The sequence below is a fragment of the Pinus tabuliformis genome, chromosome 4_2 (genome assembly GCF_031772625.1).
Source record: "Pinus tabuliformis cultivar Carrire ecotype Pingquan chromosome 4_2, CPIR1, whole genome shotgun sequence".
Taxonomy (NCBI): domain Eukaryota; kingdom Viridiplantae; phylum Streptophyta; class Pinopsida; order Pinales; family Pinaceae; genus Pinus; species Pinus tabuliformis.
In genome coordinates, this window is record NC_142304.1 from 83,169,403 (window position 1) to 83,196,498 (window position 27,096).

Genomic DNA, 27,096 nt, shown 5'->3' on the forward strand with positions numbered 1-27,096 from the left:
TCTAAGGCATTGCGCAGCCTCTGGGAGCCTCTGCATCGCTCCCTCTGCCCTCTACATGGATGACGCAGTCTCTCTGGGATTTGCAATGCCTCTGCTGGGCTCTGTGTAGCCTGGACTGGCTGCTACTCTCGCTCTCTCTGCTTCTGTGTTGGTCTCCCAGTATTGTCCCTGCCTCTTTGCCTCGTAGTCACTGCCCCTCGCTGTTGATCATTGATTCAACTTTGCTTAGCAACCTCGCTCTAGCAAAATGAATGACTGATCACTGTGGTGTATTCTCCAACTGGCCCTCAAGCCTCTTCTTATACTTTTCTCATTGGTCCATCAACGGTCGAGATTAAATCTCTAATAAACGGCTAAAATAAGATTTGGCTTGATCCATAACTTTTGGAATCTTCTAACCTAGTTTTATATTAATACCCAATAATATTTTATTTTTCCTATGTTTAGAGTTAGGAACTCCATTAAAAATATTAATTATTTTAATATCTCCCAAACTGGTTAGAATCTGCCCAAACCAGTTATAGGTCTTGGAGATCTCATGTGCTTTAGCCTCTCTGCCAATTTTCATGGCTAGAGCACATCCGATGCTACCCCAAATCAACAACAGGATCGGATAGCAGTAGCAGGGGGTATCCAGCGGTGTACAAAGGAAGGCGCAATGTACAGTGGCATGTCAAGGAGTACAGGGATACTTCGTGCTATGCGGAGGCATACGATGCAGCACAACGGGTTCTTGGAGCATTGCCTCCAAGGAGACTTATGGACAGGGACATTAGGTGTACCATTGGGTGCAGCTCACCTAGGATCGATGAGGACGTTATTGAGCATCTAGGGACACCATGTTTAGCGGAGACAGGTCTTCGATTAGGTTATCGGCAGGTTCAAGGCGGAGAGAGGGACATCTGTAGGATTACTCTTTAGCAACCCGACAGTCTTGATCATACCCTTAGGGACCTACCCACCCATCATCCTCAAGTGTTGCTTACAATCGCACAGCGATTGGTTGTTGCCCCTTGATGCTCTTCATTCACGGAACAAGGCATGGGAAGCTCACCCTAGGCAGTTGGATAGACATCGTGTGTCATGGGCAAGGAGGAGACTCTCCAATTGAGACACTTCATAGATAGGTGCACGAACTGACAGATACAGGCTTAGGGATGGCGTGGTTTGTTGATTTGCAGTACCATCGAATGTGCTCTAGCCATGAAAATTGGTGAAGAAGCTAAAGCACATGAGATCTCCAAGTCTCAGAAATGGTTTGGGCAGATTCTAACAGGTTTGGGAGAAATTAAAATAATTAATATTTTTAATGGAGTTCCTAAGTCTAAACTTACGAAAAATAAAATATTAATGGGTATTAATATAAAACTGGGTTAAAAGGTTCCAAAAGTCATGGATCAAGCCAAATCTAATCTTAGCCGTTGATTAGAGATTTAATCTCGACCGTTGAAGGACCAACGAGAAAAGTATAAGAAGAGGCTTAAGGGTCAGTTGGAAGATACACCAAAGTGATCAGTCATTCATTTTGCTAGTGTGGGGTTGCTAAGAAAAGTCAAATCAGTGATCAGCAGCGCGGCGCAGTGAGTACTGAACAGAGAGGCAGAGACAGTGCCAAGAGACCAGTGCAGAGGCTAAGAGCGAGAAGCATCAGTGAGAGCAGAACACACATAGCCCAGCAGAGACATTGCAGAGGCCAGAGGAACTGTGTCATCCACGCAGAGAGCAACTGGAGTGACGCAGAGGGTCCTAGAGGCTGCGCGGCGCCTCAAAGGGTTGACACAGAGAGGTTTGGGGTTGACGCAGAGGGTCCCAGAGGCTGGTCAGTGCCTCAGAGGGCTGACACAAAGGGTTTGGGGCTGACGCAGAAGGGCCAGCGCAGAGCTTTAGATTTGTTGTAGAGGGTTTCGTGGGACAGGTTTTCTGAATACCTGTTTTCTGAATAGAGAGGTATTGCTGCCATTTATTTTTCTGAGTTGTACTCAAGGAAATACTGCATAATAACAAAACCTCAAAATAGCTGCACCGGTTTTCCCGCATTGGGTTTTTCCAGGGACATTTGTCCAAAAATAACAGTGTCACTTGTGTGTTTGTTTTCTTTCAGCTAATGATCTATAGATGTTGAGATTGTATTGTGTTTATTTCGTTATTTATATGTTTTAAATAACTTGTTCAAATTTAACAAGTAGAAATAAACCAGAAGAATACAAACTAAATTTCTAACGGATAGACTTAGAAATTTCAACATGTTATCAGAGGGTGGTCGCAAATCACAAGAGAGTTGAAGGCATCAACGAAGCAGAGCATTTGCAGCAGAATTAGTTGTCCCGTGTGACAGAAGTTGATCCTTGCAGAGAGCGACAGAAGAAGAGTTGACGCAGAGGTACTGCGTCATCACTCCGGGCTAGAGAGAGGCCAGCGCAGAAGCTAAGAAGGGCAAAAATAGGCTCACGCATAGCCACGCTGAGACCAGGAGAGTTGACGCAATTGGCTGAGGGAGTTGTTTTGCCAGTGTCGGGATTGCGCAGAGGCTCAGTCCTTCAGTTGTTGGGGCATAGGAAGCTGTGGGCAGTTTGCGAGAGCGAAGCTTGTGGGGTACTGTGGTTAGAACAGTACCTAATAGGGAAAAACCAAGGTTGAGGGAGTTGCTACCAAGGCGGATTTCTAGCCAAGGAATCCAGATCAGTGTTGCAGTTGCATAGACAATCAGAGAGGGGCAACTTGACGATTGGCAGAAGGATTTCCAGGAGGGAAATCGAGACTCAGAGGGAGTCTAGAAGAGAACTTCCGGACGGGAAGTAGCGACTCAGAGGGAATCGAAGAGAGAACTTTTAGAGAGAAGTAGAGACTCGGAGGAATCGAAAGGAAGAGCAAAGAGATGGCCATGAATGGACTGAGGGATCAGGACAGGCTGGACGGGGCATCCAACTTTGTGGTCTGAAAGTCCAAGATCCTGTCCATTCTAGACAGACATTGCATCAAGGCCTTCGCCTTGAGAACAATGGCGATCCCAGTTGACCCAGATGACAATGAAAAGTACAAGGAGGCAATGGGCAAAGCAAAGTGCATCATCCTTGATGGGGTCAAAGATCATGTGGTCCAACATGTTGCCGAGAAGGACGCGGGAAATGAAATATGGGAAGCCCTGAAGAAATTGTACCAGCATACTTCCGTGCAAAGAAAGATGTTACTTGAGAATCAGCTGCGGTCATACCAGATGTAGAAGGGGGAGCAGATAGATCACTTCCTCGGTCGATTGAAGGAGATCCGAGACCAGCTAACTTCCATAGGGGCCGCGCCAGATGAGAAGATGTTGGTGAGAACCGCACTTAACGCAGTCTACGAGGAGTGGGAGACATTTGTCCAAAGCATACTAGGCGAGGCGAATCTTCCAGACTGGAAAGAATTGTGGACAGGGCTTCGCCAAGAGGAGATCAAGCGGTTGAGCAAGATGGGAAGTGGCAGCAAAGGAGTCAGGATCAAGAAGGAAGAGGAAGAGGATGCAACTCTAGCATCTGCAGGAAAGCAGGAGAAGGGAAAGAAGAAGGACCTCTCCAAGTTCAAGTGCTTCCACTGTGGGGAACTGGGTCATTATGCAAACCAGTGTGTGAGGAAGGACAAGGGAGAGGCTTCTGAATCTAAGGCAGTGCCAGCAAAGGCAGAGAAGGAGGTTGAGGAGGATGACAACTGCGCCATGAGTGCTCATGTACTTCTAGAGAAGAGGTGGGGAGGCATCGAGCTATAGTCAGGAGAGGAGGACTACAGGAGATGAGGGGCAAGATCCTTGAGGTACCCAACCTCTTGGATTATACCTTGTTACGGAAGCCTCGAAGAGAAAGTACCAGGATTGGAGGATGTCGGTAGAGATGGATGCGGATGAAGCAACAAAGAGTGCTATAGTGCAGGAGTCCCCAGGCAGTGCCAGGCTAGCAGGCTGCAACAGTGTGAGAGGCACAGAGAGTGTTGCACCAGTGAAGGATGGCATAGAGAGGTGTGCAATGGTGTGAGATGCAGGGAGTTGTTGCAGCAGCGCAGAGGTCAGTAGAGGGAGCACTTGTTAGCGGCAAAGAGAGCTTCAGCATCGGGAGTGTTTCTAGCCTGACAGGTATGTCAGAAGTTGGGTGGATTAGTTACTTACTTCTAAGTAACTCAATTGCAGTGCAGTAGCAGTATGCAGTAGCATGATGCAGCATGATGAGAGGGGGATGCAGTGTAGATGCAGTGTTGGGAGGATGGACCAGTAGCAACACGAATGCAGAGGGAGTTGTCGTACGGATGCAACAGTGGCATTGGCAAGGCCACGGGCAGCAGTGCAGTGCAGAGGATGTTAGGCAGGCAAGTCTAGCATCAGCACAGGAACCAGTGCCCGATAATCAGTGTGATGCCCATGAGGAGTATTACTAGAGCACAGTCCTCGCTAAGAGGGAGTGTTGATTTGGGGTAGCATCGGATGTGCTCTAGCCATGAAAATTGGTTGAGAAGCTAAAGCACATGAGATCTCCAAGACCCAAAAATGGTTTGGGCAGATTCTAACCAATTTGGGAGATATTAAAATAATTAATATTTTTAATGGAGTTCCTAAGTCTAAACTTAGGAAAAATAAAATATTAATGGGTATTAATATAAAACTAGGTTAGAAGGTTCCAAAAGTCATGGATCAAGCCAAATCTAATCTTAGTCATTGATTAGAGATTTAATCTCGACCGTTGAAGGACCAACGAGAAAAGTATAAGAAGAGGCTTGAGGGTCAGTTGGAAGATACAACAAAGTGATCAGTCATTTGATTTGCTAGAGCGAGATTGTTAAGCAAAGTCGAATCAGTGATCAGCAACGAAGGGCAGTGAGTACTGGACAGAGAGGCAGAGACAGTGCCAAGAGTCTAGCGCAGAGGCAGAGAGCGAGAAGCATCAGCCAAAGTAGGCCACGTAGAGACAGCGCAGAGGCAGAGAGCGAGAAGCATCAGCCAAAGTAGGCCACGTAGAGACAGCGCAGAGGCCAGAGGGGTTACGTCATCCACGCAAAGAGCAGTTGGAGTGACACAGAGGGTCCCAGAGGCTGCGTAGTGCCTCAAAGGGCTAAGGGAGAGGGGTTAGGGGTTAATGCAGAGGCCGAAAGGGCCAGCGCAGAGCTTCAGAGTTGTTGGAGAGGGTTTCGTGGGACAGGTTTGGCACCTAGTTGTACTCAAGGAAATACTGCATAATAATAAACCCTCAGAATAGCTGCACCGGTTTTCCCGCATTGGGTTTTCCAGGGACATTTGTCCAAAAATAACGATGTCACTTGTGTGTTTGTTTTCTTTCAACTGATGATCTGTAGATGTTCAGACTGTATTGTGTTTATTTCGTTATTTATACGTTTTAAATAACTTGTTCGAATTTAACAAGTAGAACAAATAAACCAGAAGAATACAGATTAAATTTCTAATGGATAAACTTAGAAATTTCGACATGGTTTATTGTCGATGTAGCATATGTTCCACCCGTGGGCTCACACTTGGGGAGGTGATTGAGAGGGAGCTACATGATGCACTTTTGACGTGACAGTCTAAGGTGCTCCATGAGCATGAGGGACAGTGGATGGTAGACTTTGTCTACAGGAGGGCGTCCAGACCACGAGTGATGTCTGGAGGTATCATCAAGAGTTGGGATTGCAGTTTTCACCATGTGGTCTAGAAAGAGTAGGGAAAATTGGCATGTGTGGGACCCAGGGTGCAGACCCTCTTACCAGGCTGCCCGCATATGTTCCTCCACGGAAGGGTAAAGCAAAGGTGCCCAAAGATATAGATGAGAGCAAGAGCTCTCTATAGACTTCGCTAATCCTTGATGAAATTATTTTTGAAAGAGCACACATGGAACGACTGCCTGTGATGTTTGAGGACCGGGATCTCGCAGACCACGAGAATTTCCTGCATCTCGCGACTGCATAGCTCATGCGCCAAAAGAAGTATACCAAAGCTTCCTTTCATGATAAAGATAGTCAAAGGAAGTGCCTTTTGTGAATTGTGTGTGGACTGTTCTCAACAGCCTCCATGGCTAAGCACAAGTATTATGTAATATGTGTTGATTATTTTTCTCGTACATGCTGGATTTTAACATATGAAGCTTGTTGTAACAACTGTTGCACTCGTTCGGACTGCTACATGAGTGTTGTAGGTGTTATCTCACCTTGTATGTTGTGACTGCCGGATGCACTTTTGACGTGACAGTCTAAGGTGCTCCATGAGCATGAGGGACAGTGGATGGTAGACTTTGTCTACAGGAGGGCGTCCAGACCACGAGTGATGTCTGGAGGTATCATCAAGAGTTGGGATTGCAGTTTTCACCATGTGGTCTAGAAAGAGTAGGGAAAATTGGCATGTGTGGGATAAATTCTTAATACTTGGGGACCACCTATGGGATACATATATGGGTCAGAGATGAGGGTCGAATGGGCTCTAGCGTAACGACAGCCTATGAGGTGTGGGAATTGTGAGCTAACAGTATGGTTGGGGAATCTAGGGATCCGAGTGGCGAGTGAATCACTCCACAACTCGTTGGGCATGGTTACGATGGAGAGTGATCCAATTCTTTCCCAGGCTGACACATGGGGAATCACTGACACCTTCATCATATGGCGAGGCAGGTCATTTCTTAGGATCGAGGCTAGCCATGGATGGATGGACTCAAGCATTGTTGAGTTGCCCCTGCAAGTTGGGCATAGAGTTGATCATGATAAATATAGTGGTCGAGCACAACCGGAGACGATCTGGTACGAGTGTGTTGAGCAGTCGAGCATGACCGCGGTGTCACGATGTTAGCAGGATAGGTTCACTCTACGATGGGCAGGGGATTCTAGCATAGCAGGGCTTAGCAGTTCAACTACCCATAGAGGTGAGTTGGTTTCTACAAGGGAAGGTCATCCAGATCATCCATTGGATTTGAGTGATTCGTTGATGGTGTGGGGGAATACACCTGTATGGCAGGGTGATCAGCAGGAGGAGATCAAGGGAAGGTCATACAAACGAGGATTCAGTCCCACAGGGATTGGATTGCATCTTCAAGAGTCTACTCCTGAAGTGCACGAGAGGGACCATTCAGTAAAGTAATTTCACGAGGAGATGATCAGGATTTTATTCTACCATGATGCTCTACTTAGTGGTGATATGCAGAGGGCGTTTGGTGCCCATGCCAGGTTGGGCAACGAGTGGAGCGAAGGATGCCTCATGCTGATCAGGATGGCTTGAGATCCTGGTATCGAGGGATTTCCCCGTGGCAAGACAATATAGAGATCAGAGATGACTCATTGGCACATTTGGGACCTCAGTATTGTTTGCAGTGACTGCTTGGGTCAACTGATCAAAAGGGTACTTGTTCAGGCACTGCTTAAGGACAAGCAATTTTTTATGGGGAGGACTGTAATATCCACAATTAATTAATTTTGTTAAGAAGAATTTCCATTTTTGCAATTTTGGCAATTTGGAGATATTTTGGCATTAAAACTTAGGAAAGTGGATAAATCAAAAGAAGATTTAATTTTTGGGTAAAGACAAGGACCCACTTAAAGGAAAAGGGAAAATCGTGCAGCTAGTGGAAGGTGGGAGCCACTTCATGAGGGAATATGCACCCCTTGGAGAGCTCAACTTGGAGAGAGGAGGAGGAAAAATGAAATTTGTTGGGTGGAGCATTCATTTTGGGGACTTTTTGCTAATTTGATACCTAAACCATTGTTTGCTCAAGCTATTTCGCTGGGCCAACACAGTCTTGTTCAGCACACGAGATTTCCGAGGGGAGATCTCAAAACCTACTTCGGTGGACTTCGAGTGCCACCCTAGGGGAGCCTTTGGCGCATTCTTGGAGTTGTTATGAAGGGATTTCACAAGAGATTCGAGTTGTTGAGTAGTCTAGGCGCAGTAGGTGACCATACACATCTCAGGGGAGCGAGCTTCATGATAGAGTTGGTTTGGAGAATTTAGGGGCACATTCTCCCAGCGTCCAGTAGTGATTTTGCAGTGGTTTGGTGGCCAGGCTTAGGGGACTTCCTTCAAGTCGAATTTTCTTCTTCTTGGGCCAGCACAGAAGTAGTTTGACTAGGCCTGCGCAATCATTAGAAAAGTACCTTAGTCGCAGAGGCTTGAGCCAGAGTTGGGGCTAAGGATTCAGAAGGGGACATAAGGAGAATTTTGGAGAGGCTCTTAGCTAATTTTGGAGGGCTTTGGTAGGTATTTCTCAAGCAGTGCAAATTACCCAGTTGAGAGGGATCTCACACAAATTAGGGGTAATTTCGGAAGGTTCGAACGAGGCCCAACCATTTCTAGGTTTTTCTAAGTTTGTTGAGGAGAGGCCAAGATTAATTTAGCAAAATTTTCTAAGCACTCCTGAGGGCAAAATTCCTAGTTGCATTCAGAAGTCAGCAACATAAATTATTAGAGGGCACAATTTATTCTAGGATCACTTCCACCACTTGGGTTCGCAAGATATTTTTGGGTTTTGTTGAGCTGGTGTAGTGCCTGTAATGACCCATTTCGATCTATAAGCAAAAAAGTATTAGCATGCATATGATAGCTACATTTGCGCACATAACATGCCTTGCACTAGTATACTTATTAAATAATTAGGAAAAATGTTTAAATGAATGAATAGGGGCTAAATACCTAAATTATTGAGAAGAGACATCAGACACTCAAATATACATATTAAATAATTTTGTACTTACAAAGTTGTTAAATAAAATTTACAATTCCAATCCTTCGAATGTAAATAGTAATCATTAAAGAGTTAAAGTTTATAAGTTAATTATTGTTAATATATATATATATAGATAAGTTAAAGTTCTAAACGGATCAACATAGATATCTTGCTAAATTCGGTCTCGGAATTGGATCAAACAATTTTGCTGAGCTCTCTGCATTATATAATCTACTTCACTTTGCTTTATCTCATCAAATTTCACAGATCAACATCTTCGGGGACTCAATGGTGGTTGTAAATTGGATAAATAATGTGACAAACTGCCATGTTCACACACTCAGCAATTTATTTCACAATACTCTCACTCTCAAAGCAGCATTTGATCATTTTACTTGTGTGCATATTTACAGAGAACACAATAGCGAGGCTGACAAACTATCCAAAGAGGCCTCGTCACTTCCCCGAGGCAATGGACAAATAGTGGAGCAGAATGGGTCAGAGGAACATCAGTTTTACCACCGGCCATATATAGATCAGAGGATACAGAGGGACAATAGTCCCAACAGCTAACAGTGAATGGAGACCAATATGAACTGCTGATATATTTATTAATAGAATCTTTTTGTAATAGTGAATAGGCTGTAAAGCACAGATCATGGATGTAACTAGCAACTTTTTGTTTATGACACTGAGAAACACCTGAAAAGGTGAATTTTGTATTGAACAATGACAGTAATGCCGCGGCATCTGCTTATGTAATTTTCAAAATATTAATGAAAGTTACTGATTTTCCCAGGGGAAAAAAAAAGTTAAAGTTTTAAATTAATATAACAAAAATTTGATATATATATATAACTACTGATTTTATTATTATAATTAAACTTTATAAAAACTTAAAATTATTTAAGTTTAAACACGTCAACCATATCAAGATAAATACATATCCTCATCTCCCATTACACATAAAGGCATACCTGTCATATAAAATCTAATGAAGGCGGTGGAAGAATATAAGTTAAAGTTCTAAATTAATATAACAAAAATTTGATATATATGTATAACTATTGATTTTATTATTATAATTAAACTTTATAAAAACTTAAAATTATTTAAGTTTAAACACGTCAACCATATCAAGATAAATATGTATCCTCATCTCCCATTACACATAAAGTCATACCTGTCATATAAAATCTAATGAAGGCGGTGGAAGAAGGCGGTGACAGCCTAGGAAGAGTACTTATCCGAGCATGCAAAGGCAAAAAAGGGGCAAGGGGTTTTTGGGAAAGAAGAATCAGAGTCGGAGATTGAATTCAGAGCTGGATATTTGAACCAAAATTTCAGGATTGAGCAATTATTCTTGAGGCTTTTGGGCACATGGGACCAAAATACTCCAACTGGGAAGTATTTTGGAGTTGAGTACCAAGGTTGCGCTCAGCTTGGCTGGGAGGATTTAGTCATTTGGAATCGGGAGCAATTGGAGCTACATCAGCAAGGAATCTATGTCAAGCTCGGAAACCATGTATCAATATGTGAATTAAATTGATGAATTATGCATAGACTGTAATTGTAAATTTTGTAGAAATTAATGGCTACTGTAATTGTAAATTCTGTAGAAATTAATGGTTTAAATCCTTACAGTGCCTGTGGCTAATTTCTCAGAATTTTTGGAGCATTTTGGAGGGCTAAATCAGCAGTTCCTTTCCAGCAGCAGCAACAGTTTTCTGAGTGGACGCAGATTTGGTAGTAGAGCCATTTCCAGCCTTTGGGTACTATCATATTCACCTGTGATCTTTCCTTGCTGCTTGTAGCAAGCCCAGGTTCTTTTATTCCTACTCATTGTACTCCCTCTAATTAATATAATAAAAAGGCTCAACGTTTTGGGTGTTATATCTAGTGTAATCTAGTATTTTTACATGTATGTACAATTTTTATTGCAGGTTTATGATTTCTCTACTGCTATCACTTAATATTTCCATTAGGAATATTACAAAAAGGAAGTACTTATTATGATACTTTTGGTTATCCTCTCTGATCCAGAGGGAATTAAAAGGAGCATTGAAGCTAGAATGGCAAAATAAGGTCAAGACATTGTGCAAACCTTATACTACACCATCTCTTCTACAGCAGATTTGTTGACTATACCTAAAGTATTACTTGTATTTGAGTGTTAAGATAAGATGTTTTGTCGAAGAATGATGGAGTGCATTCCGAAAGACTAAGATATAATGTTGAGCTCTTATATTGGCAAAGTCAAGAATGATCACTAACTAATTGATGACCATAAGGGATTTCATAAAGATTTTATGGTTTTTGGACATTGAAATATCTAGGGTTTATAAATCCTAGCAATCAAAAGGGCTTGAATAAGAAAACTCTAGCATTTGTAATCAAAATCCTAGGATTGGCCGTTTTTGCTGAAAGTAGAAACCCTAAATCATGCAAGGATGGAATGACATCGCTATGATATGAATGAAGTTTATCGCAAATTGATACAAGAAGTTCAAAGGCAAGGAGTCGAAATTCTTCTCAAAGATAAGTATTCTATATATTCTCTCCTTTATTATTGCTATTGTTATTGTCTTTACCTTTTGATAGTCTCTTGTACTTTGCTTAATTATATTTGTTCTTTCAAGCCCTCCTAATGAGGATTGCAGGTGCATGATGAATGCTACCAGATTTGTAGCAGCAGATGAAAAGAAATTGAAGGAACGTAGCAAAGAAAGAAGACGACCAAGGAGTCAAGATCTAGCATCTACTAGATGGAAACACGAAAGCAATATATGAGAGGGATTTTCCTAGTAAAAGAAAGAAGTTCAAGATGAAGACATTTGCCTCAGATGGAAGAAAAGACTCATGAGCCAAACAAAAGGGTATTGCCTTCAAAAGAAGTTGAAGGCAGAAGTTGACATGAAGGATCTTGGATCAATACATTACTACTTGGGATCTGAAGTTTGGTGAAATCTTCCTTGAACAAAGGAAGCAGATGACCAAGATTCTCTAGAAGTTTGGAACGATGGATTGTAGATCTATGGCAACATCTATTAGCAGAAGTTGAGGAAGTTATGATATTGTTGATTCATCATTGTACTAGTAGATGTTTGGTTCTCTAATGTATTGATTGGGCTGGTAGTGTTGACTGATGAGGAAAAAGGTGCTAATAGTTTCTTCTTAAGATTGACTACGATTCCTTGAGAGAGCAAGACGCAGAATTGTGTTGTATTAGACATTGCGAAAGATGAACATATGACAATCGTGCAGTGAGTTTGGCTCCATTTGATGGACTATTTGAAGGTATGTTGAATTCGACTATGATACCTTGTATTGATCTACGTTGTATGAAGATTGTCAAAGAACGCAGAAGGTCGAAGCACACTATGATGCCAAATAGAAGCCAAGAAGCTACACGGGATCTCCACGGATGAACAGGTAGCTAATGTAAGGGAAGTATGTGTACTTCCGAGACAAGTTTGAGCTTGTGGATTGCTCCTCCCAGGTTGAGAGGCACTAAGGATGGACACCTCGTTCTCCATGTGTCATGTACTATGGCCAGGACTAACAGCCATGGCCCATAAGTCTAGTACATGAAAACAAATAGCGAGAATGGTGGATTGGATAAGCATCATGGTTTAACATTCTTGAGACGTTTATTGTGACCAAGACTAACAACCGTAAGTCAAGTACATTGATTTGGTATAAGAATGGTCCAAGAGACCAATATTTCCTTCTGTCAAGTATTGTGACAATGGTTTAGGAAATGGTTCTGTGAGGACATGCTTTGGTGATCCTAGGTGAAGTATGTGCCTCGGAGAGGCAATGGTGTCTTTGTAATGCCTCCCAGCATTGTGCTCTGATGTAGTGGAGAGATAGAGTTGTGTCTTATTGAATGCCTCCCAGTATTGTTCTCTGATCTAGTGGAGAGATAGAGCTTACTTTTCAAGGCCTTGGTAATTTGACAATGTTGGTTATGATCACTGTTGATAATATCGGCGATATATCGGCGATATTCGGAAATATCGCGATATTTTCGGCAAAACGATATATCGCCGAGAAAATATCGCGATATTTTCTGTTTTGAAAATATCACGATATTTTCAAAATATCGGCAAATATCGGCAAAATATCGCGATATTTTGAAAATATCGGCAAAATATCGGCTATATTTAAAAATTTGAAAAAATTATTTTTTATGCTTGCCGATATTTGCCGATATTTTGCCGATATTTTCGCCGATATTGCCGATAAGATATTTTCTGGACCCTCGCCGATATTTTGCCGATACCGATATTTTCAACACTGGTTATGATGATGTTATCATCAATGATGCTTATCAATCTGCATCCCTCTATGAATATTTCAGCTTGAGACTATCCTGTTGAGTCTTTATGAATACCTCCCTAGAGGGAGTGTTGAATTTGTAACTAGATTCGGTCTTTATAATTATCATTTACTTCTAACAATGTGTATTTTATGTTAAAAACACACACACACACACAAAGAAGAAAACTTAATTTTATTTCCTAGCATGTTCTTCATGCTTTGTTTTTGTCAAAAGAAAACTCAAAAGGCATGTTCTTCATGACCCTTGCAAAAGAAGTACATGTGAAATTTGTCAAGTGTCATTTGTCTCACCAAGATGCCAAGCCGTCCCTCCTACCCCACAAGTTGGCTCAGCCTATAGAGGTACCTTTTCAGAGATGGAAGCAACTATATATTGGCATCATTACTCCACCATTTGCAAAACCAATTCGGACTGTATCTGTGGAAGATGAAGTTAGGACATCTGAGGTACTATTTCTCTATGGAATGCAAGTTTCTAAAGACATAACTTTCTGAGGTTAGACGAGCTACCTGAGGCACTAATCTTTGGTTGAAGGCGAGCTAATCTGTGGCACCTTTTTTTCTGTGGAATGCGAGCTGACTGAGGCTCACTTTCTGTGATGATATTTGAGCTTTGTGGCTCAGACAGTGGCTGATCTTCGGCCCTCATTGAGGCCTATGACAGACCTTATTGCACACTTCTTTATGGACAGATTGAAGGGCATCTTATCCAGGTATGCTGGAGGATTGACTTGGCATTTGGTGATTGAACTACTGAGCTACTATGCCGGTCAGTTTATGACTTGGATTTCTCTAGTTGAAGATTCTATAAGGAAAGGATTGCTGGGTTTCCCCTTGTGGGTTTTGGCCTGGCCTCTGACCTAATCTCTGGTGTCTCTTGTCTCTTTTGATATCTACTTTCTTCATATTTTTTGAATGTATCATTGCTTCATGACGTAACTGAACTGAGTAAATGCTAAATGAAAACTCAGATATCAGTCACAAGTATTTACCATGTTCAGAAATTCTAGCTTTCACTTGAATTTCAACAATATCTTTAATAAACAAAAAGTTTATGTAAGAAACAACATTGAATGCAGAAAGCTTCATGACGTAGTGGTCTTAGTGTTGGCAGTGTAATCATACTGACAAATCACTTTCACATCATACAACAATTCAAGAGGAAAACATTTCCACTTTTCGACTGAAAGAAGGTTCTTCAAAAACCAAACAATACATTTCATTAGCTAATAACACACTCTTTACAACAATGCTTAGGGTGAGATCAAAGATTAGTTATATAGAATATAGGGTACTCTTAGTATAAAATCCAATGATCAAATCCTTTGTCACATATAAAAATGGAAAAAATTGTAGCAGAAACTGGGAAAACTAAAACAATGCATAAGGTGGGATGTGAACTTACATTTTCCATATCATAATCAATGACAACAACATCTTTAAATTTGCCATCCCCACCCCATTTTATACTTGCAGACTTGCCTACAATATTTCCATTATAGACTCTAGGGTCTTCACCTTCATCTTCCTGAAACAAATTTCCAAAATCATAGTTATAAATATATGAATACAAACACTCAAATAATAAGGTTTGTCGCTCTATGTTTATAAAACTATGGCGATGATCACAAAGCCTAAAAATGTATTTTGCATAATAAATGTTGATGCAGCGAACTCATAAAATTGAAGATGAGAAAAACAGACATACAAAACACAAATTATCTAAATAAAGTATTACATTTGTTTCATTCTTTTCTGGAGATGTATTTTCAGTGGTAGGAGCACCTCCCGTGTCTTCTACAACCTTCCTATTAGCCTCCACAATTCTATTAGCTTCATCTGCAGCCTCACTGATCACATTTTCATGCAATGAATTTGTGTTTTATTGAAAACAAATAAATTGAGTGAATATTAGAGGCTTCTCCTAGACATACAATAAAATCTTTGTACAATAACCCTTACTAAACACAATTTTATATTGCTCAAACATTTAAAGCAACAGCATACAACATAACACATTTCGACTTATCAATGGCAAAAGTTGAGACTCAAAGTACACCATGTTAAGGATCTAGCAGCAATATCAACATGCATTAGAGAAATAAGCATCTAATCCACAGTCCAAAACAAAATATTTTTTGGTGTATTTATAAAAAAAAAAGCAATGTTGGCAGTAAAAGGGAATAACCTGAATTCATTGTCAAGTTCTTGTACAATCTTATTGTGCACTTCCTGAGTGATATTTAGTGCCTTTTTTATTTCGCTTAAGGCTAACTCAAGCTTCTGAAAACACATTTCAAAAAAAAATATTAGATGTTCTAGATGACATCAAAATAACTGCCACACGTAAAAAACGGTACTACAAACTCAAAGTTCATAACTTTCAACCACAAAGATTACAAACCACCTTAAACCATAATTCATAATTCTAGTAACAAAATTACGCCAGCTTGGTGATGGGGTATGCATAATATGACGTTCATATTATAATGTACTTCATATGTCATAATACTTTTGAAGTAGTGGTCAAATATAGTGTTGGTTACCGTAACAGTCCATTTCTCTCATGAGACATCACTATCCTCTTTACACATTTCTTGAACAGCAAATGTATTTATCCTTTTTATGTAACTCTATGCAATATTGTGAATGTGGAATTCTATAGAGTATTGTTACAGCAAAATCTAGCACACAAGCACAAAGCCTCACTAGGTGACCTAGACAATGTGCAACAATGGGAGCGTTATCATTGTTACCTCAGAAACTGCTCCCCTCGTTTTAATACTAGACACAAATTCAACACATGGGAGGCTTCCCTGGCAGATCTTAGGGGTCAAATAACCCAATGAAGTTAAATGCTCCCTAAGGATTCTAACATCACCAAAGGGTAAAGTTAGGCAATTAGGTAGTTCAAAGACTTGAGTTCAAAGGTTCCTATGCCTTTTCTAGAGGCTTGGGTCAACCAAAAGAAGCTCAAGATAGGTTCCCAAATACACACAATCAAGAAATTACACTTAGCTATTATGAACTAGCTTGAGAAATTAGAAATTGTAGCAATATAACAGTTTATGACAGCAACAGATTTATCCCCAAAAGCTGATGATAACAAAATGTAAAATGAGGACTAAAATTATGAGTAAACATGAGAATAGATGAGTGCACTTGGTTGGTGAGAGTAGATGGAGCTGAGATTTAGTGGCCAGATGGACTTGGTGCATTGATAGAGGCAGGTGTTGCAGATCAGGAGCCGAAGCACTGGACAAAGTCGAGTTGTTCACAACTCCGTTTGTGAACAACTCTCAACTGCCCATTGCTTCTCCTCAGTTATTTAGGGACTTCAACCCACTATAGTCTTCCTACACTACTCTAGTCTCTAATGAAGACTAACATAGGACATGAAGGGCTACCACCTATCACTGCTAGAAGTCCTTCTCCAACAATGAACACAGGCTAGGAGGACTGTCCTTCTTCTACTATAGATGTCCTTCTCTACAAGGCAAGTCTAGGGCAACTCAAACTACTCCTGGCATCAGACCTATGAGTTCTTCTTCTGCCACATCTAACAATCCCTTAGTCCTTCAAGAGACTTGTCTCTTTGGGCTTGAAGAAAACCTCTACAATCATCCCAAGTTGTTCTTTAGGTTGCTCCACCTCTACCTTATCTAGGCCCACACTTCATCCACTCCCATGTTGTCCTCTAACAAACCACGAGCGTCCAATACAATGTTGTAGCATCTGCTCACTAGTTAGGGCATCCAATCATTTTAATTACCCTTCCTCTTGGCTGCTAACAAACTTCACAAACTGTAGTCTCCTAGGACCTCATCCACTTAGCATTTTTCATCAACAAGGATCCATCTGTAACTCACTATTGATGCCTCCTTGACCTTGATTTATGTGCTTCTAGAAGATTGGTTATGGCACACCAGCAACCCTTAACCACTACTTCAAACTTGTGTAATCTTTTCCCACAGGTTTTCTCCCTCACTGCCCACTTCTAGGTACCTAAACACTTGATCTAGGGCTTGAGGCTTCTCCTCAATGCACCTTACAGCAAATTTGTACTAACATCAACATACAACAGTCCCAAACCATGGAAGAGATCCCTGTTCTGGTTGTGCACGAGTCTGGGTAACTGCGGCCTAGAGAGAAGACCTTCTGCAAGCCCTTATGCCCTCCATAAAGTCCTCCAAACGAGTTGTTGTAGAAGCCTCCTTCTGCGGCTTATTACAAATATAATTCACACACAATAAGCACAGAAAACACTACAATTTACCTCTGCTCTTGTGGCCTGATCTGGCAAGGAAGACGCATCACAATCTGCCCTTAAGTCACCTTTTTGGCTGCCTCAAAGTTGCGGCCTGTTCCACAGAAAATACGCCCCAAAACCACAGAGAATTCCTCTCCAAACTCGGTTGTGCTTTCTCCTCTCCATTGCCTCAAACTCACTCTATTTTAGAGTTCTTCTTTGATGATGAGTGCACTTGGTTGGTGAGAAATGTCTCCACACATGAGCTCTTTTTATACTAACTCAAGTGGCTCCAACGAATGCACTTGGTGAGCTTGACAACCTGTCATAAGTTTTCTAATCACAAAGACGACCTTAACCTTGTTCCACCATGCCCACACACTTCAAAATTAATAACTATGTTTCTACAACTCGGATTTCGACAATTTTTGCTGCTTCTAGTTGCTCTCAAAGTCCTCTATCATCTACATCATTCACATGTCATATTCCCATCATGGATTCACACCCACATGCTTGGGTGCAAAATCCCACAGGATTGGGTTCTAAGCCCACAAACATATTTGTGTACCCATTCCTCCAAAACCCACTTGCCTAGGATTTTGAGTACCTCCCAAGCTACAAATCTCAACAAGAGGCAACAAGAGGCACCCAGTTTGGGTCTTTCCGGTGAACAGGGTGGTGACAGGTCAAAGAGTTCTTTGGAAGCTATGTGATGAGCTTCATGCATGTCTAAAGGCTTTCTTTGGACTGGCAGTTCTGGTGGGAGCATAGCATCACTGCAATCGGGTTCTGTGGCAATTTGGTCTCTCAGGTTCACAAGTAATTCTCTCAGTTATGCGTTTAAGAGAAAAATTCTTTTGAAACCCTCTTCGGTCTTGTCTCTTCTTGGGAGGTTCCCCGAGAAGCGGGTAGCAGTTTGGTAGTTGGTCTTGCGCTCTTCGCCTATTCTCCTTGGAATTCTGTTTTGGGGCAATTGTGTGGTGCCTGTGTTGATTGTTTTCCCACTCGAGTAACAACAAGTCTGGCTCCTTTGTCCACCACTATTACTTCAGTCATTGTAGTGTGGAGGTTTTATCCTTTAGCATTTGCAATGTACAGAGACGTTGCCAATTCTCCACCCTTGGAAACTACGAACTACAGGCAATGCCGAAAGGATCATGAAGTGACCAATGCGGACATCCATGATCAGAACGTGAGAATGTACCAACAACAGCAAGTGAAGTGTGATTGAATTGACGAAGTTTTGGCTCTACAACAAACTGTCTCCCACCTTGAAGATGAGATTGTTTCCTTATGCAGCATTATTAGAGACCTACAACTTCAATTGAATCCTTTAGAAAGTGTTGCTTCAGAGATATCTATTAACATTGTAATATTCTTAATTAGCCATGGCTAATTGGAATATTTGATTTTGCTCAATTTTGCCTTCTATAGTTATTTATGAATAAAAAAAGTGAGGAAAGGGGGGGGACATAACTCACTTTTAGAATAAAGTCACTCCCTAGTAGCACAACGTTGTAACTTAAAGGGAGCCAAGAGGGCCAAAGGACCACGTAGAGGAGGGGCCCACGCAGACACTTGGAGGGACTGCGCAGATGGAGAGGAGCACGTGGCAAGAGAAGGGGCTACGTTGGAGGAGGTGGGCCTTGGGGTTGAGAGAGGCCAACGCTATAAAGGGGAGAGGAGCCTCCTCATTTTGTCATTCGATTATGTGCATTTGAGCTAGTCACTTCGACTTGGAAAACGCTGGTTGTTTAGCCTGTCTCCAAGACTGTTTAGTGCATTGAGTGTCTCCATTCGGAGATCTCACCCTTAGCCCCGGGGGACTTCGAGTGCCTACTCGGGCAAGGTTGTTTTCAGCAATCTTTTGCAGTAGGATTGATCTTTGGCATTGAGGGGGAGCTGAGCATTTGAAGACTGCGCAGTCTTGAGAGAGAGGGACGCAGTTCTTCAGGAGGTATTTCCGGATTGGTGGTTTTGTGGAGGATTTGAGCTGGGAGGTTGAGCAAGGGATCAACCCTTGCATATTGGAGGATTTTGGCAGAGTTTCGGGCAGAGTTTTGGAGGTTATACTCAATGGCAGCGCAGAGCTTTGAGAGACAGCGTAGATCCCCAAAGGGGTGATTTTTGGGGGTCGGCTATTTCAGAAAAGCTTTTTGGGTTTTTTTGGATTTCTTGAGTAGAGTCTGATTCCAGAGTTTCAGCATTTTCTGAGGAGGGGAACAGCCCCAAATCCTCATTTGATTTCCAACAGCAGCAGCACAGCAGTTCTCCAGCAGCTTAGACGCACTTCAGAGAGAGGCCATTCCTTTACTATTCTGAGTGTATTTCTTCACTTGCCTTGTGCAAGTCGAGGTGCCATCTTTCCGATCACCTCCTATACTCATTCCATTACTCAGTATAATAAAATGGGTTAGCATTTCTCTCTGCAATTCTTGAGTATCTGCTTATATCTCATGTTTTCATTATTATATGTTGCACCACTGTTATTTTTATCACTTTGAGCTTCCCGGTTACTATATCATTTGTATGTATTTGTATGGGGTTTACTGGGGTTTGGGGAATATCCCTGAAACGGGATATTACAGTGGTATCAGAGCATAGATCTGGCTCAGCCTGTGGAGCTAGCAATCTATGACACCGGGGGAAAAGCCCTTACATCTGTTACAGAGGTAGAAGATACAGAGACACTGGGCGTAGGTTGGAGAACACCTACGGAGAGGGAGATTGTGTTCGGGTGGTGGACACAGAACAGGAGGAGCCTGTGGTGAACACAGAACAAGAGGAGCCTGTGGTGGACGCAGAACAGGAGGATCCAATGGCAGATGAGGACGGGAAGAGATTTGCAGACATGCTCCTCAAATCGGTGCAAGATCTATCGAGGCAGATTGAGGTGATGGGGCCAAGATTCACGGCAGTGGAAGCTAGACAGCATGAGAACCCACGGGTTTTCCAGGTTGGTGAGGAATCGGGTACATCCCACCATTTTCCAGAGCAGGGTGCCACTCAGCGTGATATTACTCCGCAGATGGCCTCACATGCCCCTACACGCTTTACCATGCCCACTTTCCTAGGAGCAGACACGGGGGCCGAAGCCCAGCAAGAGGCAAAGCCCGGTAATATGGGTGATTATTTTGCAGAGTACTAGGCCTATGGGCAGGAGTTCAAGGATGCTCTCTCCTTCAGAGACTTTGTTCAGCTCCAGTGGGATAGTAGAACCCGCGACCATCACAGAGGACACCGGCATTATCACGATGGAGACACCCACCGCACAGCTAGTAGATTCCACTTGCCTACGTTTGATGGTTCATCAAACAGTTCGGCAAGGTCTTGGGTGGAGAAGTTGGATATCTATTTCCAGCTTAACCAGATGTCGGAGGCAGAGGCCATCAAGGTGGCGACATTACATTTGGATGGTGAGGCCCAGGATTGGTGGTTCCATGGGATGGTTACACTCGGACACTCCGCAGTGATGACATATGCCGAGTTCACCAGGAGATTGATGGAGAGGTTTGACCAGAGGGATCCAAAACAACACTTTGTTGAGCTAACGAGGCTCAAACAGACAGGGAGCCCAGAGACCTACATTACAGACTTCCTGAGGATTTCAATGATGGTGTCAGATCTATCCACGACATGGAGAATCTACATGTTTTTTGAGGGGTTACCAGAGCCACTTCGGGGTCTAGTCAGGTCCAATAGACCAACCACACTCCGGGATGCTATCAGCAGGACCCGGGACTTACAGGATGCCTTACCCAAGACCCGGACGCCCTACCCACAGAGACAGGCTTTCCAGCCTAAGGGGAACGATGTCAGGATTCCGCCTCCGAAGGGGAATCCAAAACGAGCACAGATTGATGATGATGCCAAGAGGGAGTTGAAGAAGAAGCAGTTGTGCTATACCTGTCAGGAGCCGTGGGCACCAGGACATAGATATGCTGCTGGCAAAGAACATTATATTGAGGTCTTCTCCGAGAGCAGTGAGGAAGAGGATGAGGAGGATGATGTGGAGACAGGAGATAGTCACGTCGTGCAGGGTCCTTTGCCGCCTCCACCACCAGCAGCAGGTGGTGCAGCTTTTGCACTTACCGGAGGAGCCCTTGAAGCATTGCGAGGAGTTCCCAAGTATTTGACGTTGCGCGTACGGGGGACAGTACGTGGCCAGCAAGTATCAGTTTTGGTTGACAGTGGGGCCACCCACAACTTCATCGATGCACAGATGGTTGAGCGAAGGGGTATACCGACAGAGAGCTTCGATGGATTTTCAGTTTTGGTCCCAGGAGATCAAACCATGGTGTGTGCTTGTTATGTTCCAAAGTTATCAGTGACGATGGGCACCTACACACTGACTGACCACTTTTTCGTGGTCAACATTCTGGACACCAACATAGTACTGGGTGTCCAGTGGCTTATCACTCTTGGGAAGGTCACGACAGATTGGAAGGCCCTAGAGATGGAGTGGGATGATGAGAAGACAATGAGGCATGAGAAGATACGGGGACAGCACACATACCCGCCTCAGACTGTTTCAGCTCATCGGATGGAGGCAGTCTTCCGGAAGGGAGACGTAGAGTGGGCAATGGAGTTGCGTGCATCAGAGGCAGGGACTACAGGGCACACAGTGCACCCAGAGATACAGTCCATCCTTGACCGGTATGCCACAGTATTTGGGGAGATTCCGTCGGGCAGCCATCGAACCGGGGGTTTGAGGACACCATCGAGCTTGAGCAGGGCATACAGGCAGTGATTACTACCCCTTATAGGCATCCCAAGGCCTATCGGGATGAGATTGAGTTGGTCATTCAGGAGTTGCTGGCTCTTGGGCACATTTGGCCGAGCACGAGTCCTTTTTCTTCTTCTGTGATGTTGGTGAAGAAGAAGGACAGCACAATGTGCATTGACTATAGGGCCCTAAACAAGAAGACACTGAAGAGCAGGTACCCCATACCCAAGATCGATGAGTTGATGGATGAGTTGAGAGCAGCACGGTTCTTCTCAAAGATTGATTTGAGATCTGGGTACCATCAGATTCACGTGAGGGAACAGGACATTCCCAAGACCGCCTTCAGGGGTCACTATGGGCACTTTGAGTTTTTGGTGATGCCCTTCGGGCTAACCAACGCCCCAGCTACATTCCAGTCTTGCATGAATCACATCTTCCGCAGTCACTTAAGGAAGTTTGTGTTGGTGTTCTTTGATGATATCCTCATTTACAGCAGGACTTGGGAGGAGCATCTCCAGCACATTGAGACAGTATTGCGCATCTTGGAGGAGCAGCAGTTCTATGCCAAGCTCTCCAAGTGTGAGTTTGGGTTGATGGAGATGTTATACTTGGGACACATCATAAGGGTGGACGGAGTGAGGGTCCACGAGGAGAAGATCAGGGCCATCAAAGATTGGCCAGAGCCGAGGAACGTGACAGAACTTCGAGGATTCATTGGCATTTGCACCTACTACCGGAAGTTCGTCAAGAGTTTCTCACAGCTTGCTGCACCCCTGACGGATTTGACGAGGAAGGGGGCATTCTATTGGTCAAATACAGCGCAACGAGCCTTTGATAGGCTCAAGGAGGTTATGAGCAGCTGCCCAGTGCTTGCATTGCCGGATTTTTCGCAGCCATTTGTTTTGGAGTGTGATGCATCGGGAGAGGGGATCGGCGCAATATTGATGCAGGGAGGACACCCTATAGCCTTTGAGAACCGGAAGCTCCTTCCGCACGAGAGGTTGTATTCTATATACGACAAGGAGATGTTGGCCATCACGCATGCATTGGCCAAGTTTCGGCAGTATTTAGTGGGTAACAGGTTCAGGGTGAGGACTGATCACAACAGCCTCAGGTTCTTTTTGGAGCAGAAGCAGCTACAGGAGAGGCAAGTGGATCAGTAAGATCCAAGCATATGACTTTGACATTGAGTATGTCAAGGGTAAGAACAACGTGGTAGCAGATGCCCTTCCACGTAGACCAGCCACGTTATCTCTTATGAGCTTGGACGCAGACTGGAGGGCTCGACTCTTAGTTGAGTACTCCAAGGACAGATTTGCATGTGAGGTTCTAGATGGGCAGGTGGCAGATGACAGATACAGGGTGGTCGATGAGATCATCTACTGCAGGGACCAGATCTTCTTGACTGAGGGGTCTCAGCTCAAGAAGAAGATACTTCAGGCATCACATGATTCACCATTGGTCGGCCATCAGGGGTTTACCAAAACCTACAGGGCCTTTAGAGAGAGGTTCTCATGGAAGGGCCTCAAGGAGAACGTACTCCAGCATGTCCGGAAGTGCGATGTTTGCCAGAGGAACAAGGGGGAGATGAACCATCCCGCAAGATTATTGTTGCCTCTTCCCATTCCAGAGGGGAAATGGGAGTGTATTTCGATGGACTTCATCACAGGTTTGCCCATGGTACAGGGCAAGGATTGCATCTTTGTCGTCGTTAATCGACTGACAAAGTACTCACACTTTTTCGCCATATCCGCACACTACGCAGCAACACAAGTGGCCGAGTTGTTCTTCAGGGAGATCTTTAGGTTACAAGGTCTTCCCAAGACCATCACCAGTGACAGGGACAGTCGTTTCATGGGCGGGTTTTGGCAGGAGCTTTTCCAGTTGGTGGGGACAGAGTTGACACCGAGTACCAGTTATCACCCACAGACGGACGGGCAGACAAAGATAGTTAACAAGTGGCTAGAGGGCTACTTGCGTAACTATGTCAGTGGGCAACAGCGAGCATGGCTGAAGTGGCTGCATCTGGGGGAGTACCGCTACAACACTACGCATCACATGTCCATTGGTATGTCACCATTCTATGCTTTGTATGGATATCATCCTTTATCTTTTGCTGACGTGATGTTTGGTGCTAGCAAGGCTTCGAGAGCCAAGATTTGGATCCAAGAGAGTCAAGATATTCTCCGAGCTCTCAAGGATAATATGGCTACAGCGCAGAACCAACAGAAGCTGTATGCTGACAGGGGTCGGGTGGAGAGACAGTTTGAGGTAGGGGACTTGGTCTACCTACGATTACAGCCATACTGACAGTCGTCACTGAAGCAGATGGGGGATCTGAGAAGCTCAAGCCCCACTTTTATGGGCCATACAGGGTGATACGCAGGATTGGACAAGACGCGTACGAGTTAGAGCTGCCCCAAGGCAGCAAGATTCATAACGTCTTTCATGTATCATGCCTAAAGAAGGCATTGGGGCAGCATGTGACAGTGACAGATGAGATACCACCCACGGATGATGAGGGGTATTTGGAGTTGCAGCCAGAGGCCATTATTGATACCAGGGAGAGGCAGCTACGGAACAGGACAGTACGGGAATTCTTGGTGAGGTGGAAGAATTTACTGGATGAGGATGCCACTTGGGAAAGTGAGAAAATTTTGCAGCATCCATCACTTCAGTTGGTTGAGGGCAAGCAACGTTTTATGAATAAAAAAAGTGAGGAAAGAGGGGGACATAACACACTTTTAGAATAAAGTCACTCCCTAGTAGCACAACGTTGTAACTTAAAGGGGAGCCAAGGGGGGCAAAGGACCACGTAGACGAGGGGCCCACGCAGACACTTGGAGGGACTGGGCAGCTGGAGAGGAGCACATGGCAAGAGAAGGGGCTACGTTGGAGGAGGTGGGCCTTTGGGTTGAGAGAGGCTAACGCTATAAAGGGGAGAGGAGCCTCCTCATTTTGTCATTCGATTATGTGCATTTGAGCTAGTCACTTCGACTTGGAGCACGCTGGCTGTTTAGCTTGTCTGCAGCACTATTTAGTGCACTGAGTGTCTCCATTCGAAGATCTCACCCTTAGCCCCAGGGGACTCCAAGTGCCTACTCGAGCAAGGTTGCTTTCAGCAGTATTTTGCAGTAGGATTGATCTTTGGCATTGAGGGGGAGCTGAGCATTTGAGGACTGCGCAGTCTTGAGAGAGAGGGACGCAGTTCTTCAGGAGGTATTTCCGGATTGGGGGTTTTATGGAGGATTTGAGCTGGGAGGTTGAGCAAGGGATCAGCCCTTGCATATTGGAGGATATTAGCAAAGTTTCGAGCAAAGTTTTGGAGGATTATACTCAGTGGCAGTGCAGAGCTTTGAGAGACAGTGTAGATCCCCAAGGGGGTGATTTTCGGGGGTCGGCTATTTCAGAAAAGCTTTCTGGGTTTTTCTACGTTTCTTGAGTAGAGTCTGATTCCAGAGTTTCAGCATTTTCTGAGGAGGGGAACAACCCCAAATCCTCATTTGATTTCCAACAGCAGCAGCATGGCAGTTCTCCAGCAGCTTGGACATAGTTCAGAGAGAGGCCATTCCTTTACTATTCTGAGTGTATTTCTTCACTTGCCTTGTGCAAGTCGAGGTGCCATCTTTCCAATCACCTCCTGTACTCATTCCATTACTCAGTATAGTAAAATGGCTTAGCATTTCCCTCTGCATTTCTTGATTATCTGCTTATATTTCATGTTTGCATTATTATATGTTGCACCACTATTATTTTTATCACTTTGAGCTTCCCGATTACTATATCATTTGTACGTATTTGGTTGGGGTTTACTGGGGTTTGGGGAATATCCCTGAAACGGGATATTACAAACATAGACATTAACAAGCCCCCTAATTATGAAGACTAATCTTTTGTTTTCTCAGTCATGTTAAGCTTTAAATGTAAATGTTTTTTGCATCAATTTTGTCGGATGTACACAGCTAGGTAAATAAGAGTATCAGTAGGTTGGGGTTCTTTTGATATTTTCTAGGGCTGGGATACTAGTGTCAGCTTGGCGTTCCAAGTGCTAATGGCAAATTTGTTATGTAATTCTCCCGGGTTTTTGCCATGACCAGGCATGGATTTAATGAAAGAAAGTACCCATTCTTGTTAAAAAAAAACAACACTTAAACCCTAGACATCAACCCTGAGATAGGGCTAAAAAATGCATCTAAAATGACACTTTTTTAAATATATTCCAAACAAACGATAACCCTATTTTCATCTGGCTGACACTTGCTCTATGCTCCTAGTTGTGGCTCCTGCTTGGCCAGTAGCTCCTCCTTAGGTATTGCGATTTTCTCATGCTCCAAGGAATCTCTCAGAGCTCAATCCTCCTGGAATCTCACATCCCGCCTAAGAACTATCTTCCTGAGTCCTAAAGATACACCCTGTTGTCGCACAGAGTGTCTAGGCACCGCGACAATGCTCAGATCAGGGGCTGTCACCCTGATCCCCAATCTCTTCGTTTAAGTTGTCTCCCTACAGCAAGCTAAGGGGGGTAGACCCTACGGGATGAAGGAGAACCAGCGGGGAATCAACCGGCTTGAGAGACACAGCGAGGCAATCAAATACTTGATTAAGGCTTAGCGACAATTTAGATTAAATTTTAAATGATTAATACCAGTGCCTTATGGAGTTAATGAAAACCAAGTAATTGATTAGCTACTGTTGCTAATGAAAAAATTAATGATTGCTTGAAAAATATTTGCAAAATTTCTAACATGTGACGAGCATCAAATAATTCAAGCAAAACGATCAATTGCACAATGAATTAACAATGTTCCAGCATTAAATTTAAATATTTTAAACAATCACGAAATTTAAATGCTTACTAATTTCAAAAAAAAATGATTCACCACTTTCAAATAGTTAATTTTCAGATAAAAATTTAAACACAAATTTAAATATTTTAAACAATCACAAAATTTAAATGCTTACTAATTTCAAAAAAAATGATTCACCACTTTCAAATAGTTAATTTTCAGATAAAAATTTAAACACATTTAACTATAGAGAAATGGCAAAACACTAATACCAGAATAGCTCACCTTTAGATTTTATCCTTGATGAATTCGATTAATCTTGGGAAAAAT

General features: G+C 43.2%; 1 protein-coding gene across 8 annotated transcripts in view; it reads right to left on the reverse strand.

Moving 5' to 3' along the window:
• The window catches only part of LOC149168311 (protein EMSY-LIKE 1-like), a 293,681-nt gene that overhangs the window by 138,499 nt on the left and 128,086 nt on the right, over nt 1-27,096 (reverse strand). For 7 of the 8 annotated variants that reach the window (XM_089428252.1, XM_089428251.1, XM_089428255.1 and 4 more), the window contains 3 exons: nt 15,193-15,287; nt 14,743-14,854; nt 14,410-14,532 (listed from right to left, as the gene is read on the reverse strand). In XM_089428252.1, the coding sequence (XP_089284378.1) occupies nt 14,410-14,532; nt 14,743-14,854; nt 15,193-15,287 (330 nt within the window). The remainder of the gene's footprint in view (nt 1-14,409; nt 14,533-14,742; nt 14,855-15,192; nt 15,288-27,096) is intronic. The other variant, XM_089428253.1, reaches the window with a different exon arrangement.